The sequence below is a fragment of the Nestor notabilis genome, unplaced genomic scaffold (genome assembly GCF_000696875.1).
Source record: "Nestor notabilis isolate BGI_N333 unplaced genomic scaffold, ASM69687v1 scaffold10278, whole genome shotgun sequence".
Lineage (NCBI taxonomy): Eukaryota > Metazoa > Chordata > Aves > Psittaciformes > Psittacidae > Nestor > Nestor notabilis.
The window spans coordinates 34138-45954 of NW_009939733.1; the positions used below are offsets into that span (position 1 = coordinate 34138).

The window sequence follows — 11817 nt, forward strand, 5'->3', positions numbered from 1 at the left end:
TAAGTTTAACTTATGAAGCCTTGTAAACACACTGATGATACCCTTCCAACTGAAGAACCCCAGAACACAGATTCATCAACAAAGCAAATCTTCTGAATAGAGGTACAGCGGGTTTCCCAGAATAACTAAAAACTGGATGACGTGTGGAAGAGAAGGGTAGGGGAGAATTGTTGCTTCCATCGCTTTTTAAAAACACTTTCTTAATAAATATATCCTTCCAAATGACTGTGATTGTCAGTATACTACCGTGTTACATTGGGCCGAACAACCTGCAACCTTCTGATGTTGCAGTACAAAAGCACTAGCATAATAATACTTGAAATAGTAAGGCCCTAACAGACTGCATTCTACCAAGGATTAACTTTACTTGGATCTCTCACTGTAACCACAATGAGTATTGCTCTCAAACACCAAACAGAATCTAGTTTAGAAAGGTTAACCTTAAATGCACGTCAGGCTGTACTTGTGGTGTCATTCACATTTGCTTCTGCTACGAGAAACATCACTTGTCCATGGTACTGGAACTACTAACACTCTAAGATACTATTTACAGCGGCTTCTAAAATAGAGTCAGTTTCTACAACACCTTCACTGTGGTCTGGAATAAATTTTTCCAGGCAGTTTTCCTGTGAAGCAATAGGTGAAAAATTAGGGAATTCTAATTCAACCGAGCCACTACTTGTCGCCTCATTCTGTGACTGTCTCCCACCTCTTTTAAGTTCCAAGATGTTTTTAAATGTAGTTTCTAAACTCTTACTGAGCAGTAAGTCTTGCTGGGGTTCACCAGAGCCTTTCCTGTTATCAGGATGTAAAACCTCATTCTTTGGAGAGCTCCTCAGAGTTTTGTCTTGGAGGGAATTATTACACGTTACCTTTGAGAAAGACTGAACTGTGTTCCTTGTTACTTTGTTGTGTGTCCCAGGAGCGGCTCGTGACACGGTTTTTGACAAGTCTTCAGAACTTGAAGAATTCTCTGTGGACTTGGCAAGATCTTTCCCGGCTGTCTTCTCTTCAGAGAGGGCCACGTACTGGCCCTCAGAAGAACAGTTAGCTTTCTCAAGCTTTAAAGCTTTAGTGAGGCTCTCTGATTTTTTAGTAGAAGCTATTCCTTCTTGTGGCGTCACAACGTTGTTAGGCACTAGAGGAAGTTTACTGTGATTTGTGGACTCTGCTGAGCTGGATTTTGGTCGGTCTCTGGCTTGGGTTTTGGTAGTCTGACTTCGGGAAGATAATGTTTTGCTAGGCTGATGGTCACTCTTGCTGGACTGTGCTTCTTCAACTGCTTTATCAAATTGTTTGGCAGAACAACAAAAATCAGCCTGGTAACCATCTGAAAAGTAAGCAGCAACATTCAATTACCTATACATCAAAATAACAGGCACTCCAATGTAGCTTCTGAGTACTAAATTCAAATAACACCCAGGACTACAGATTCATGCCTTTAAGAGATGTACACATGCTTAAGTGTTCTGCTGCATCCAGGGGAGATTATAACCAAATTAAACAGCACACTATGCACATATGTGCACTGTAAAACCAGACTAAGAGCACTTCCCTGCATTCTAAACATGCAAATATGGCATCTGGAAGACTAATACTTTCTTCAATCCATCCTCTGAATAGCTTTTAATATATGCAGAATATGCAGAACACTTAACTAACTGTTATCTTACACAAATAATGCGTTTCTAGTTGTTATGTTCAACAACAGTCTGGTTAAAAATGCTGCCATTTAATGCATGCCATTCCAAAAGCAACACTGTGTTAAGATGAGCAAGAGTATTTATGCTTCAGACAAGGGTGTTCTTTCTGCCTGCCAGCAAACTCACAGCTTTTTCCTTACTAGAACTGAGTCCGTGCAGGAGTCATGACTATTGTCAAAAGAAACTCAGGAATATTTCTCTGCTGAACAAGCCAAATACATTTTTTCCTAAAATAACTTCCTTCACCCTTACAGTGTCTCTAAACTATTGAACTGGGGAGTTGTTAACATTCCACCTGCAACTGCTTATGCAGTATTTCAGCTACTGGAATCCCAAGCAGTCAGTGCCTCACTGTGCCCACAACTATTTGTAAGCACTCCATACTCAGACTGCTTTTGTACAGTTCAGAAGTGAACTATTACTTACCAGGATCCACAAGTGCAAGACGCTTATCCCGGGTCAGAGATGCCCTTTCTTCCTGGTTAAACATCCTGTCAATCATAACCATTTCTGCAGAGGGATTTATCCGCTGCAGGGAAGAAGATAAATCTGTAGTCACTCATATGTCCGTATCAGATTAAGACATTTATAGGTTGCTTACTTCTTCAGAGAAAAAGAAATGTTCTTTCATTAAAGAGATGAGGAGAATGTTCACAATTCCACAGCATCCTCAACAACCCTGTGACCCCAACCACCACTGAAACTCAACTGTAAATGACTATTCTCATTTCATGGTACACTGTATTTGCTGAAAGACTGTAAAACAGGGAATTATTATTCCAATTGTAAGAATTGTACCTCTTCAGGACCAAGTGTGTTCACCACTTTGCACCACAGTTTCTTACACCATACAGTAGCTTTCTCTTTTAGAGAGAAACCCAGCGAAAATCTTGCAAAGGGACCACCCTATCATCTTGTTTCTTCTCTGCACTTTTTCTTCCGTTCTTTTAACTAGTTTGTACTGAGTTGCACTGCCTTCAAACCAGGTGAATCCATCCATCACAGAGGAAAGTTCACTGGCCATGAATTCAGGCAACTAGATCCAAACCTGAACACTCTGTGAAATAACCTCTTCAAAATGTCTGAATGGGATTTACCATACAAGACACCAGATGCTAAAAGAACAGATTTTAACCTCCATCCCTGCTTTACACCTGCAACTACTTGCAAGTATTTAATGGTTAGTATCTTTTAATGGCACTGCTAGATTCTAAACTGATATTAATTCTAACACTTGTATTACATATTCCTGTCTCTAAAGCAGAGTGATTTAAATGTCTATTATACTCTAACTCAAACATTTACCAGGCTTGAAAACTAACATGTCTAAAGCCACAATGGTATTTCCTGATCCTTGAAAATATGTTCTTAAAGTAACTTCAGTCAGTTTTGTTTTTACCTCACGCCTGGGATTGTGAAAGCACTTAAACCAGATGCATTCCTTATGAAAAATGTACGCTCCACCTAGCTTCTAAGGAGAAGTAATGACTGCCTAAATCATATTATGATTTAGCTCCAATTAGAATACAGCTGGAGACATCTGAATGGAGATTTTCAACATTCTTTCAGGCTCTGTCACCTACAGAAATACAGAGAAATCACCTGCCTGCCTACCACAAGCTGTTAAGTGTAACAGGAAAGGGTAAGCAGCCAAGAAGTTTATGTGACTTCAACGTCTATGGAACTTACATATAACAGCACCCTTCCTAGGGCAGCACATGAAATACAGACTCAACCCATTTCACTGGTTTTAAGATGTGTTTACACACTTCAAAATGCAGCCTGGCCACTGAGATTGCTGGTGCAATAACAAGTACATTGGCTATATATATATCTCTAAAACCTTTCTGTATATTCATCAGTTCCTAAGGTGATAAACAGTATCAACAACATGAATGGCAATGCTAGCTCTCACCTTCCTTTAGACATCCTTTTTAACAAACTGAATCACACCCTATAAACATAAAATGTGCCTGGGTTACACCCCTTACCATTGCATCTTCTATAAGCAAACATCTGTATTTGTTCAGCATAGCCTGTGTCCTCTTCAGAAGCTGTGTAGCTACAGTTTCAAATTCACTGTCCACTAGAAAGACAAGAGTATACTTTCAAACACTGTTCTTCAGTAACCTGCACACATTTAAACATGTGCCCTTTCTCATTCCTTCAACTTACACAAGTAATTCTCTCCACAGACCAATTACAAACTTAGCCCCTATTTTTAGAGAAAAAAAATTACCTTTTCTCAAGTCTTCCTCTGTTGGCAGCGATCCCTGGCACACATGGTATGAAAGGAGTCTCTGAACTGCATCATTTAATGATCTGAACTGGCTTTTATCTGGTGTCACAGCATGCATCTGATCCTTCTGTAACTGCTGGAGAATACTAGAAGGAAAATTAATGATACATAACTAACATACTCTAACAGAAGTCTGTAGATCAACAAAAACTAACAAGAAATGAAGGTTAGAGGAAACATTTGCAATAAAATTACTAAAGAAGAATGACTTACAAAGCTCCTTTAGTTAACTGTTTAGCAGCAGGCCTTTTCTGTCCAACTAAATGACCGTCCACCTGAATTCAAAATAAAAGACAAATTACAATATATCCCCTCTTTTGCAAAGGCTAAGTTTCAGCATCGATTTCTGCTGATGATCACCAATACCAACTGTAACCACCACAGAAGTATAAACACTTTCAACTCTCTCCTATTTTGCTGGGGCACTGTATCAATGAAATAGAGAAGTCACTTCCACAAACCAAAAGTCTGTAATATTGTTGGTAGGCAAATTCCACAGCAGTGCATATACGTGCTTCACTAGGAAAGAGGCTGGTTATCAAATGTAGCAGACGAAAAGGTACAACTAAGTTTCTCCAAAGAGATCTGCTCTCAAGAACTGCCTCTGCCTTTCTCAGCTGATTTCCGTTGCCTGGTTTTGATGGATTAAGAGTATCTGTCAGGAAAGCAGGCTAAGGCTGGGGACTTGAATTCTCACAAGCCATGGTGGCTGGGTAGGGGCTGAAAGCAGTTCTAGGAATTCTGTTTCAGTGTCAATGCTATAGATACACCCATCAGGTAGATCTATATCATCTTCTCCTTTCCTTGGACATTTATGAAGCCAAGGTTTTTCAAAGAACGTTGTCCTAAGAAATGAGGCTCTCTAACATGGTAAATGCTCATGTGAAAGGCACTACTGCTATCCAAGTATTCTCCCAAAGTTGCCATTCTGGAACAAAGAATCTTTGGTTAATACAAAGTTGTTGGGGGTTTTTAGTCAAAACTAGTTTTACCAATGAAATTGGGCACAGAGCACAAGTTACTTAGGATTTAAAAGACGACTGCATGAAAGCTCTTTTGAACATGGTTAGAAGCATCCTTCTTAGCAAAGCAGGACAGCATAAAGCAGACACACTGTAATGGTACTTGCTGGCCCAAAAGCCTCTAGCTTCGGAGCATAAAACAGATTCACCACCACAGGAGAATGAACATCTAACCAATAATTAGAAACCAGGCTGAACTCACAACTGAGTTCGTCTGCCCTACTTGTTCATCAGTAAGAAAGGGAAAACATTCATGTCCAACTACACTGACCAAGATACTTACAGCAAGGAACAAAAATTCTAAATCAGATCCTCATTTTTGTCCATGATTCTGTAGTTCCAGCCACCACAAAGCCCACGTTTTAAGCCTACATCAAACCCTACTCAGTCCATGAATGTCCAACTCTCTTCCCTCCTGAAGTTCCTGTATTCCCTCTCTAAAAGAGCTGCCTCCCCTTTCACCCCCAAACCCTGGCTGGGGTGTTTTGTTTTTATACAGAACTTGTAGTGGGAAAAAAGACAACAATGCAGTAAAAAGCAAAACAGACAAAGAGCAGATGGAGTTTTTCTGCTACTTCTCACAACCAGCCCCTTTCCAACAGCTAGAGAACAACTGCATTGCAAGAAGTGGTAAGAGCAGGTCTAACTTCTGTCCAACCTAATGAAGAATTACTACAGCATACAAACTTATCTTCAGGAAGCAGTGCAGTCAGACTTCACTGCCTGAATTGCATCTCAAAGCAGCATGCAGAGTATCAAATCTGCACAATACTCCACATTCATTAGATCAAGGGAGAGTTTGACAAGCTTGAGTGACTTCATAAAATCGAAACAACTGCAAGGACTCCTAGATGGACTCGTAACATCCCTAACAGCACTAGAGTTTTAAAGGAAAGGAAAGCATATGAACAGAAGTATTCTCTACCTGTATGCTCTGTTGAACTGATGATGATCCTATTACTTTTTCTTGCGGTTGTGCTGATCCTAGAGACTGCTGCACAATTTTTCCTCCAGAGTCCTGTCCTATAAAAGATATGTTAAAAAGACTCTGTCATCCTAAGCAAGAACACAGTAATTTCATGTACCTACCCTGATCATTTTACGTGAGTTTTAGGAGAAAGAGACATGTCTCATTCTTAAAAGCATTAGTGCAACTACCCTGTAGAGAAATGGGCTCACAAAAATGAAACAGGACTGGTATTTTCTGCTGCAAACTACAAAAATCCCACATATAAATCATCTTCTACCATAGCACTGCAATGTAAGAAGCAATTCAAGTACTAGCCCTCCCTTGAGCATATAAACCCAGTTTTTCTAGAGCTCTTTGGGGGGGGCGTTGGGTTTTTTCCTCTCTAGATTTTCTAGATGACCAGACTTCCTCCAGTTGCCTTGCTCAGGAATTCAAGCAGCATCTTACCAGTCATGCCATGTCACAACCAACACAAACATTTCTTTCCCTCAAAACCCCATACTGTGCTGATTGTAGAGAACTGCCTGGACAGCTTGCACAAACAGTACAGAATGGAAGAAATGATTATGGGACCTTATTAAAAAGAGTTGCTTATGTACAAAGAAAACATGAAGGTTACTGAATTCTTCTGCTTACTTTTAACATATGGGTTTTGTTTAGGTTACATTTAACCAAGGTTATATCTAGGTTAGATATAGGTATAGGTATAGGTTAGGTATAACCAGTAAGTCCCTGTCACAGGGTGCCCAGAGAAGCTGTGGCTGCCCCATCCCTGGCAGTGTTCAAGGCCAGGTTGGACACAGGGGCTTGGAGCAACCTGCTCTAGTGTGAGGTGTCCCTGCCTGTGGCAGGGGTTGGAACTGGATGAGCTTTGAAGTCCTTTCTAATCCAAACCAGTCTATAATTCTGTGATTCTGTGTTCTTTTAGCAGCATGGTGCTGCTTGAAAAGCCCACTATTTTGCCATGAACAAAGCATTAACTAGCCTAACCGAATGTGACAAAGTCAGTACCAAATCAAGTGATAACAAGCCTGCACAGAACCTTGTAATCCTGCTTTTCCTTCCTCTGCATCTGAAGCAGCAATCACAAGAGAGGGTCTAGGAGTCTCACAGAATTTTTAGCAGATGTCCAGATTTTGAAAACTAATTATTTCTATTTTCCTAAACTTAAAAAAGTAAGAAAAATGAAAGAAGGTACGATTTGGGATTTGATAGAAGGGAGAATGCTTGCTTACAGAAATTCAACCTTTCACTCTATAAAATGAAGGGCCCTGGTTAGGAAAAAGAAAAGCACACATTCAATATTGAAAAATGTAGTTTAAAAAGAAAATGTAGTCTAAAAAGAAAGTTGTGATAACCTCTAGGACCCTGCCAGCATGAGCCATCAATGCAAGTCTGACATACTGAAGAACCACCACTTTCTGTTGCTGAAGAAGATTTAAGAAAATGATTTTAAAAAGACCTTAGTTGACCTGATAGTGTGTTGCTCAGGAGACTTGTTAGCTGAGGCTGTCTCAAATTATCTTGTGTCTTCGATGCAGAAACTGGTGATGTCTGGTTCAGAGATTTCTTCTGTGCCACATACATGAGGGGGAAAAAAAACCAAGTCAAATATTTACTGAAAGCTTTAACAAAGACAGGAAAAGGCAAAAAAGGCAACTAAAATTCAGCTCTACACATGCTTTTGCAACCTCAAACTCCTAAGTGGTGAAATTTCAGGCAGCCCATTTCCTTTTAAGTTCAAGAATTTTACGAAGTAGATCAGGGAGGAACATAAATGCCACTAAAAGTACAAATCTACGCCAGTTCTATTCCAGAAGACCTATGAACTCCTGCTATAAGTTGGTAAAACCTCAGCTTTTGAGAGTCTCAGAACTTCAAGGTGACTAAATAAGCTGTCTTCAAACAAAAAATACACAGCAGCACAAGCTACCCAGAGTTTAGGGCCTAAATGATACATGGCTGATGTACAATACAGTATGACATCTAAAATGCAAGTACAAACAGACTCCAATAATTCTGGTAAACAGTAGAAATTGTTCTCTCTGGTTCCCATTTTCAGCTCATCTTCTACAGCAGTAACTGCTGGAACACACTGACCCAGCATGTATCCTACAGACAGGAAGATGTAGACACATGAGGATAAAGTCAGATGGGCCTGACATTACTCACGTGCAAAGAAAACATTACAACCTGCACTAGAAGTTTGGGCCAAGAGTAAAAACGTGGTTCTGCAACATGTTCTAAATACACTATTTTCTAAGACACTTTAATTCATTGCCCATTTTGGTCTTGGTTAAGAAAAGTGACCTTTGGGAAAACAGAAAGACCCAAAATAACCAGTGCAAATGCATTCTGAGACAGTTCTTATCAGTATTTTATAATGGCAAAGAGGGGAAAAAAAAGAAAAAAAAGGACAGAAATGGAGTAACTCTGTGATAAGTCACTGAGTTAAACACTGGCAGTGTTTGGAAGTTCACTTCTGAAAGCAGACAAACCTGAGCTGAACATACAGCTGCATCCACTGCTGAAAAACAGCCCAGTTCTCTCCTTCAGAGTAAATTCAGAAAGCTTTGTCCATTATTACTAAGTAAACCTCTTCTAGCAGCAGTATTTTGTAACTGTTATGCTTTTACAAACAGCTTTAAGAGGTATTGCCTTTTAGGGATTCTAAGGAACACCTCTTGCCTTGTCTTTGCTTGTAACTGCTCCAGACACACAGAACTACGGGAGGCAAAATACTAGTATGGTAAATAACAAAGAAAAGCCCAAGAATCCTTTTCATCTCTAATTTGAATAGGCCAAACCTTAAAAACACAGTTTTTAATGAGGCCAAAAGACTTCTAAGTGCTAAGAATGTACTTGAGCCTTTACATCTAGCTCTCCAGTTAAGATTTTCAGGGGAGCGCACAGCGTAACGTTAGAGCATCAGTTCCTTTAAATGGAAGCAGAAATAGATCAGTGCTATCCAGTTCTGAAAATATGACTATAAATCACCAGCAAATTCTTCTGCACTAATGGAAGTGACAGACTCATTCACTCAGTGACTTTAGGAAATACTGAGTGAAATTGTGTCTCTGGCTTACAGTAAAGTTCAGCAGTTCCACAGTAACAACACACACCAACAAAATTCACGTTCTCTGTATGAACACCAACTTGAATCCTTTGTTAACCACATTTTAGCACAGCTTAGAAGCATTTCTTTGGCTACATTCTCAAGCAGCTTTCATACCTGACCAAAAGCAAACTGCTGTTGTGTTACTCCCACCGACGTGTGACTGAAGGTGCTGACAGATTTGGAAGAGGATGCTGGAAGACGATGCGATGCACTGATGGGAACTTGAGTTCTGTTCTGTGTGTGCTGATCTCCAGTGAAGTTTCCTCCTGATGCAACAGACTGAACTGATGGTCCCAAGCTAGGATGTACTGACCCAGAAGAACTTGCAACAGCAAAGCGGTTCGAAGCTGACATGTTGGAGACTGCAGACTGCCCAGGGGACATCGTGGTAAAACTCGATCTACCTTGAGAAACATTAGCTTGACTGGGTGACAAATGCAACACGGTTGGTGACGCCTGCTGCAGCGGTACCTGTCCACCCACAATCTGTGAGGTTCCATGATTGACTATGACTTGGTTTCCAGGAGCTGTGAATGTCTGGCCAGAAACAAGCTGAACAGCTGTGTTTTGATTATTCAGTATCTGCCCTGAATACGACTGGTTGGCTCTTAGCATGTTTGTAGAGTTCCTGTTGAGCATTACATGCTCAGCAGACACTTGGCTAGGAACCAGCTGGGAAGGCTGAGTCTGAAGAAGTTGTCCATTTATGGCCTGGACGTGATGAACTGAATTAGAATTAACAGACAAACTTGTAGGTATGAGAAACTGGTTCTGAGGTGCATGAGGCTGTCCCATAGGAGAATGGATAACAATACTACCTCCAGCATTGCTGACTGTCTGAGGGGTAACTGATTTTCTTGTGTTCTGTTGATTAACAATATTAACGGACATATGAGGACCAACTACTGAACTCTGAGGTGAGTTTGCAGAAGCAAACGGAATCCCTTGCTGTACGTGATGCTGCTGTATTCCCAAGTTATTCACATTGTAAGCAGTCTGCTGACCCATCTGGACAGGCTTTGGTTGGATATTAACAGGTACTTTGTTAGAGTTTGGTGCCAAACCCCTTTGAATGATGATATTATGGACAGGCAATGACGTCTGAAAATTTGTGCTGTTAAACGGAACAGTTACAGGTTGTGCTACTGGACTTGAATTTGAGTTACCAAACAGCGAGTTACCATTTGGGGTTTGTCTATGAACCAAGAGGCCACTACTCATGTTTGCAGGTGTTTGTTGACCATTGCCTTTCAGTATGATCTGAGATCCATCAAGGTTATTAATGGTCATCATGGAAGGTTGATTACTGAATGAACCAATTAGCTGGATCTGCCCAGAACCACTGATCTGGCTGCTATTAGACAAATGCTGGCTGGGAACACTAATTCCGACATGTTGCATAAAGCCATGTTGCACACCAACTGTATTGCTTGCAAAAGATGCTCCAACAGGTTGCTGTACCACTTGAGTAACTCCTATAGGTTGCAACGTCTGACCTGAGTAATTAGAAACATTAGAAGCCTGAGTAAAGGATGCTGATGAAGAAGGATGAAGCTGAGCTTGTGCAAACTGTTGGCTAGAACCTACACTGGCATCCAAATATGCCTCTTCTGCCAAAGTCTGTTCAGTAATATTGGCCTCCTGCAAGGACTTCTGAAGAATATCAAAAGGCTGATCCTCAGTAAGATCAGGTAAAGGAGAAGACACAAGTTCATCTTCAAGAAACTGAAGGCTACTGGACAGCTGCAGTCCATCACTAGGCCCCTCTCCAAGCTGACTGCTTACACCTTTCACAGATGACTTAGGATCAGTGTTCTGAAATGCAAAACAAGAAACGCATCATTGCAGAAAGCCCAAGCTCTCCCTTGTTTCCTCATTAAGCTTTTTTTCATGCAAACTAACTTTTTTCTTTGCCTAGTACGTACACAAGATGACATTCAGCCCATACACTGGGCCAGCATAACCATGTGTGTCACATCCCACCCATGCCCTCATACCAGACTGCTGGAGACACTACACTCTTTCTACTCCCCCCCATCTTCCAACTCCACAGCACTCAGCTCTGCAGCTGCTCTGTTTCAAGAGGGCATGATATGCTCCTTAAGTGCCATTTACCCTTCCTCAAGCTAAGCACTGTATGGACAAAATGGTAAAAGAAAGGAGGAATGAGAAGACCTCCACTGTAACTCAATCTGGGGCAAAGTTTCAGCAGTAGCAGGGAAAAGGATGGAGAAAGCTGCTCTTTCACTGTCTTTCCCTGTCAAATGAAATCCATCTCCTAAATGCTACCAATATTTGTGGCAATCCCAGGCACAGCTAGGGGTTGGGTGGAAAAGTGATTCAGAGCAGCCTTGTCGAGGACTTGCGGGTGTTGGTCAATGAGAAACTGAACATGGGCCATTTAAGTATATGCTTGAGCCCAGAAACCACCTGTGTGCTGGGCTCCATCAAAAGGAGCATGAGCAGCAGGTCGAGGGAGGTGATCCTGCCCCTCTACTCTACTGAGACCCAACTTGCAGCAATGTGTGCAGGGCTGGTGTCCTCAGTATAAGAACGATATGGAGCTGCTGGAACAAGTCCAGAGGAGGCCACGAGGATGATCAGGGGCTGAAGCACCTCCCGTATGGAGACAGGCTGAGAACATTGGGGCTGTTCAGCCTGGAGAAGAGAAGCTGCGTGGAGACCTCAGAGCAGCTTCCAGGGTC

The 11817-nt window shown here is 41.3% G+C and overlaps 1 protein-coding gene across 1 annotated transcript in view; it reads right to left on the reverse strand.

Annotated features, from left to right (window-relative positions):
* Positions 1 to 527: 527 nt before the first annotated feature.
* The window catches only part of GLTSCR1L (GLTSCR1-like), a 19024-nt gene continuing 7734 nt past the window's right edge, over positions 528 to 11817 (reverse strand). Inside the window, exons 4-11 of the mRNA XM_010020018.1 lie at positions 9227 to 10927; positions 7467 to 7566; positions 5950 to 6047; positions 4216 to 4277; positions 3943 to 4088; positions 3695 to 3789; positions 2130 to 2232; positions 528 to 1330 (exon numbers count right to left, since the gene is read on the reverse strand). Of these exons, the coding sequence (XP_010018320.1) occupies positions 528 to 1330; positions 2130 to 2232; positions 3695 to 3789; positions 3943 to 4088; positions 4216 to 4277; positions 5950 to 6047; positions 7467 to 7566; positions 9227 to 10927 (3108 nt within the window). The remainder of the gene's footprint in view (positions 1331 to 2129; positions 2233 to 3694; positions 3790 to 3942; positions 4089 to 4215; positions 4278 to 5949; positions 6048 to 7466; positions 7567 to 9226; positions 10928 to 11817) is intronic.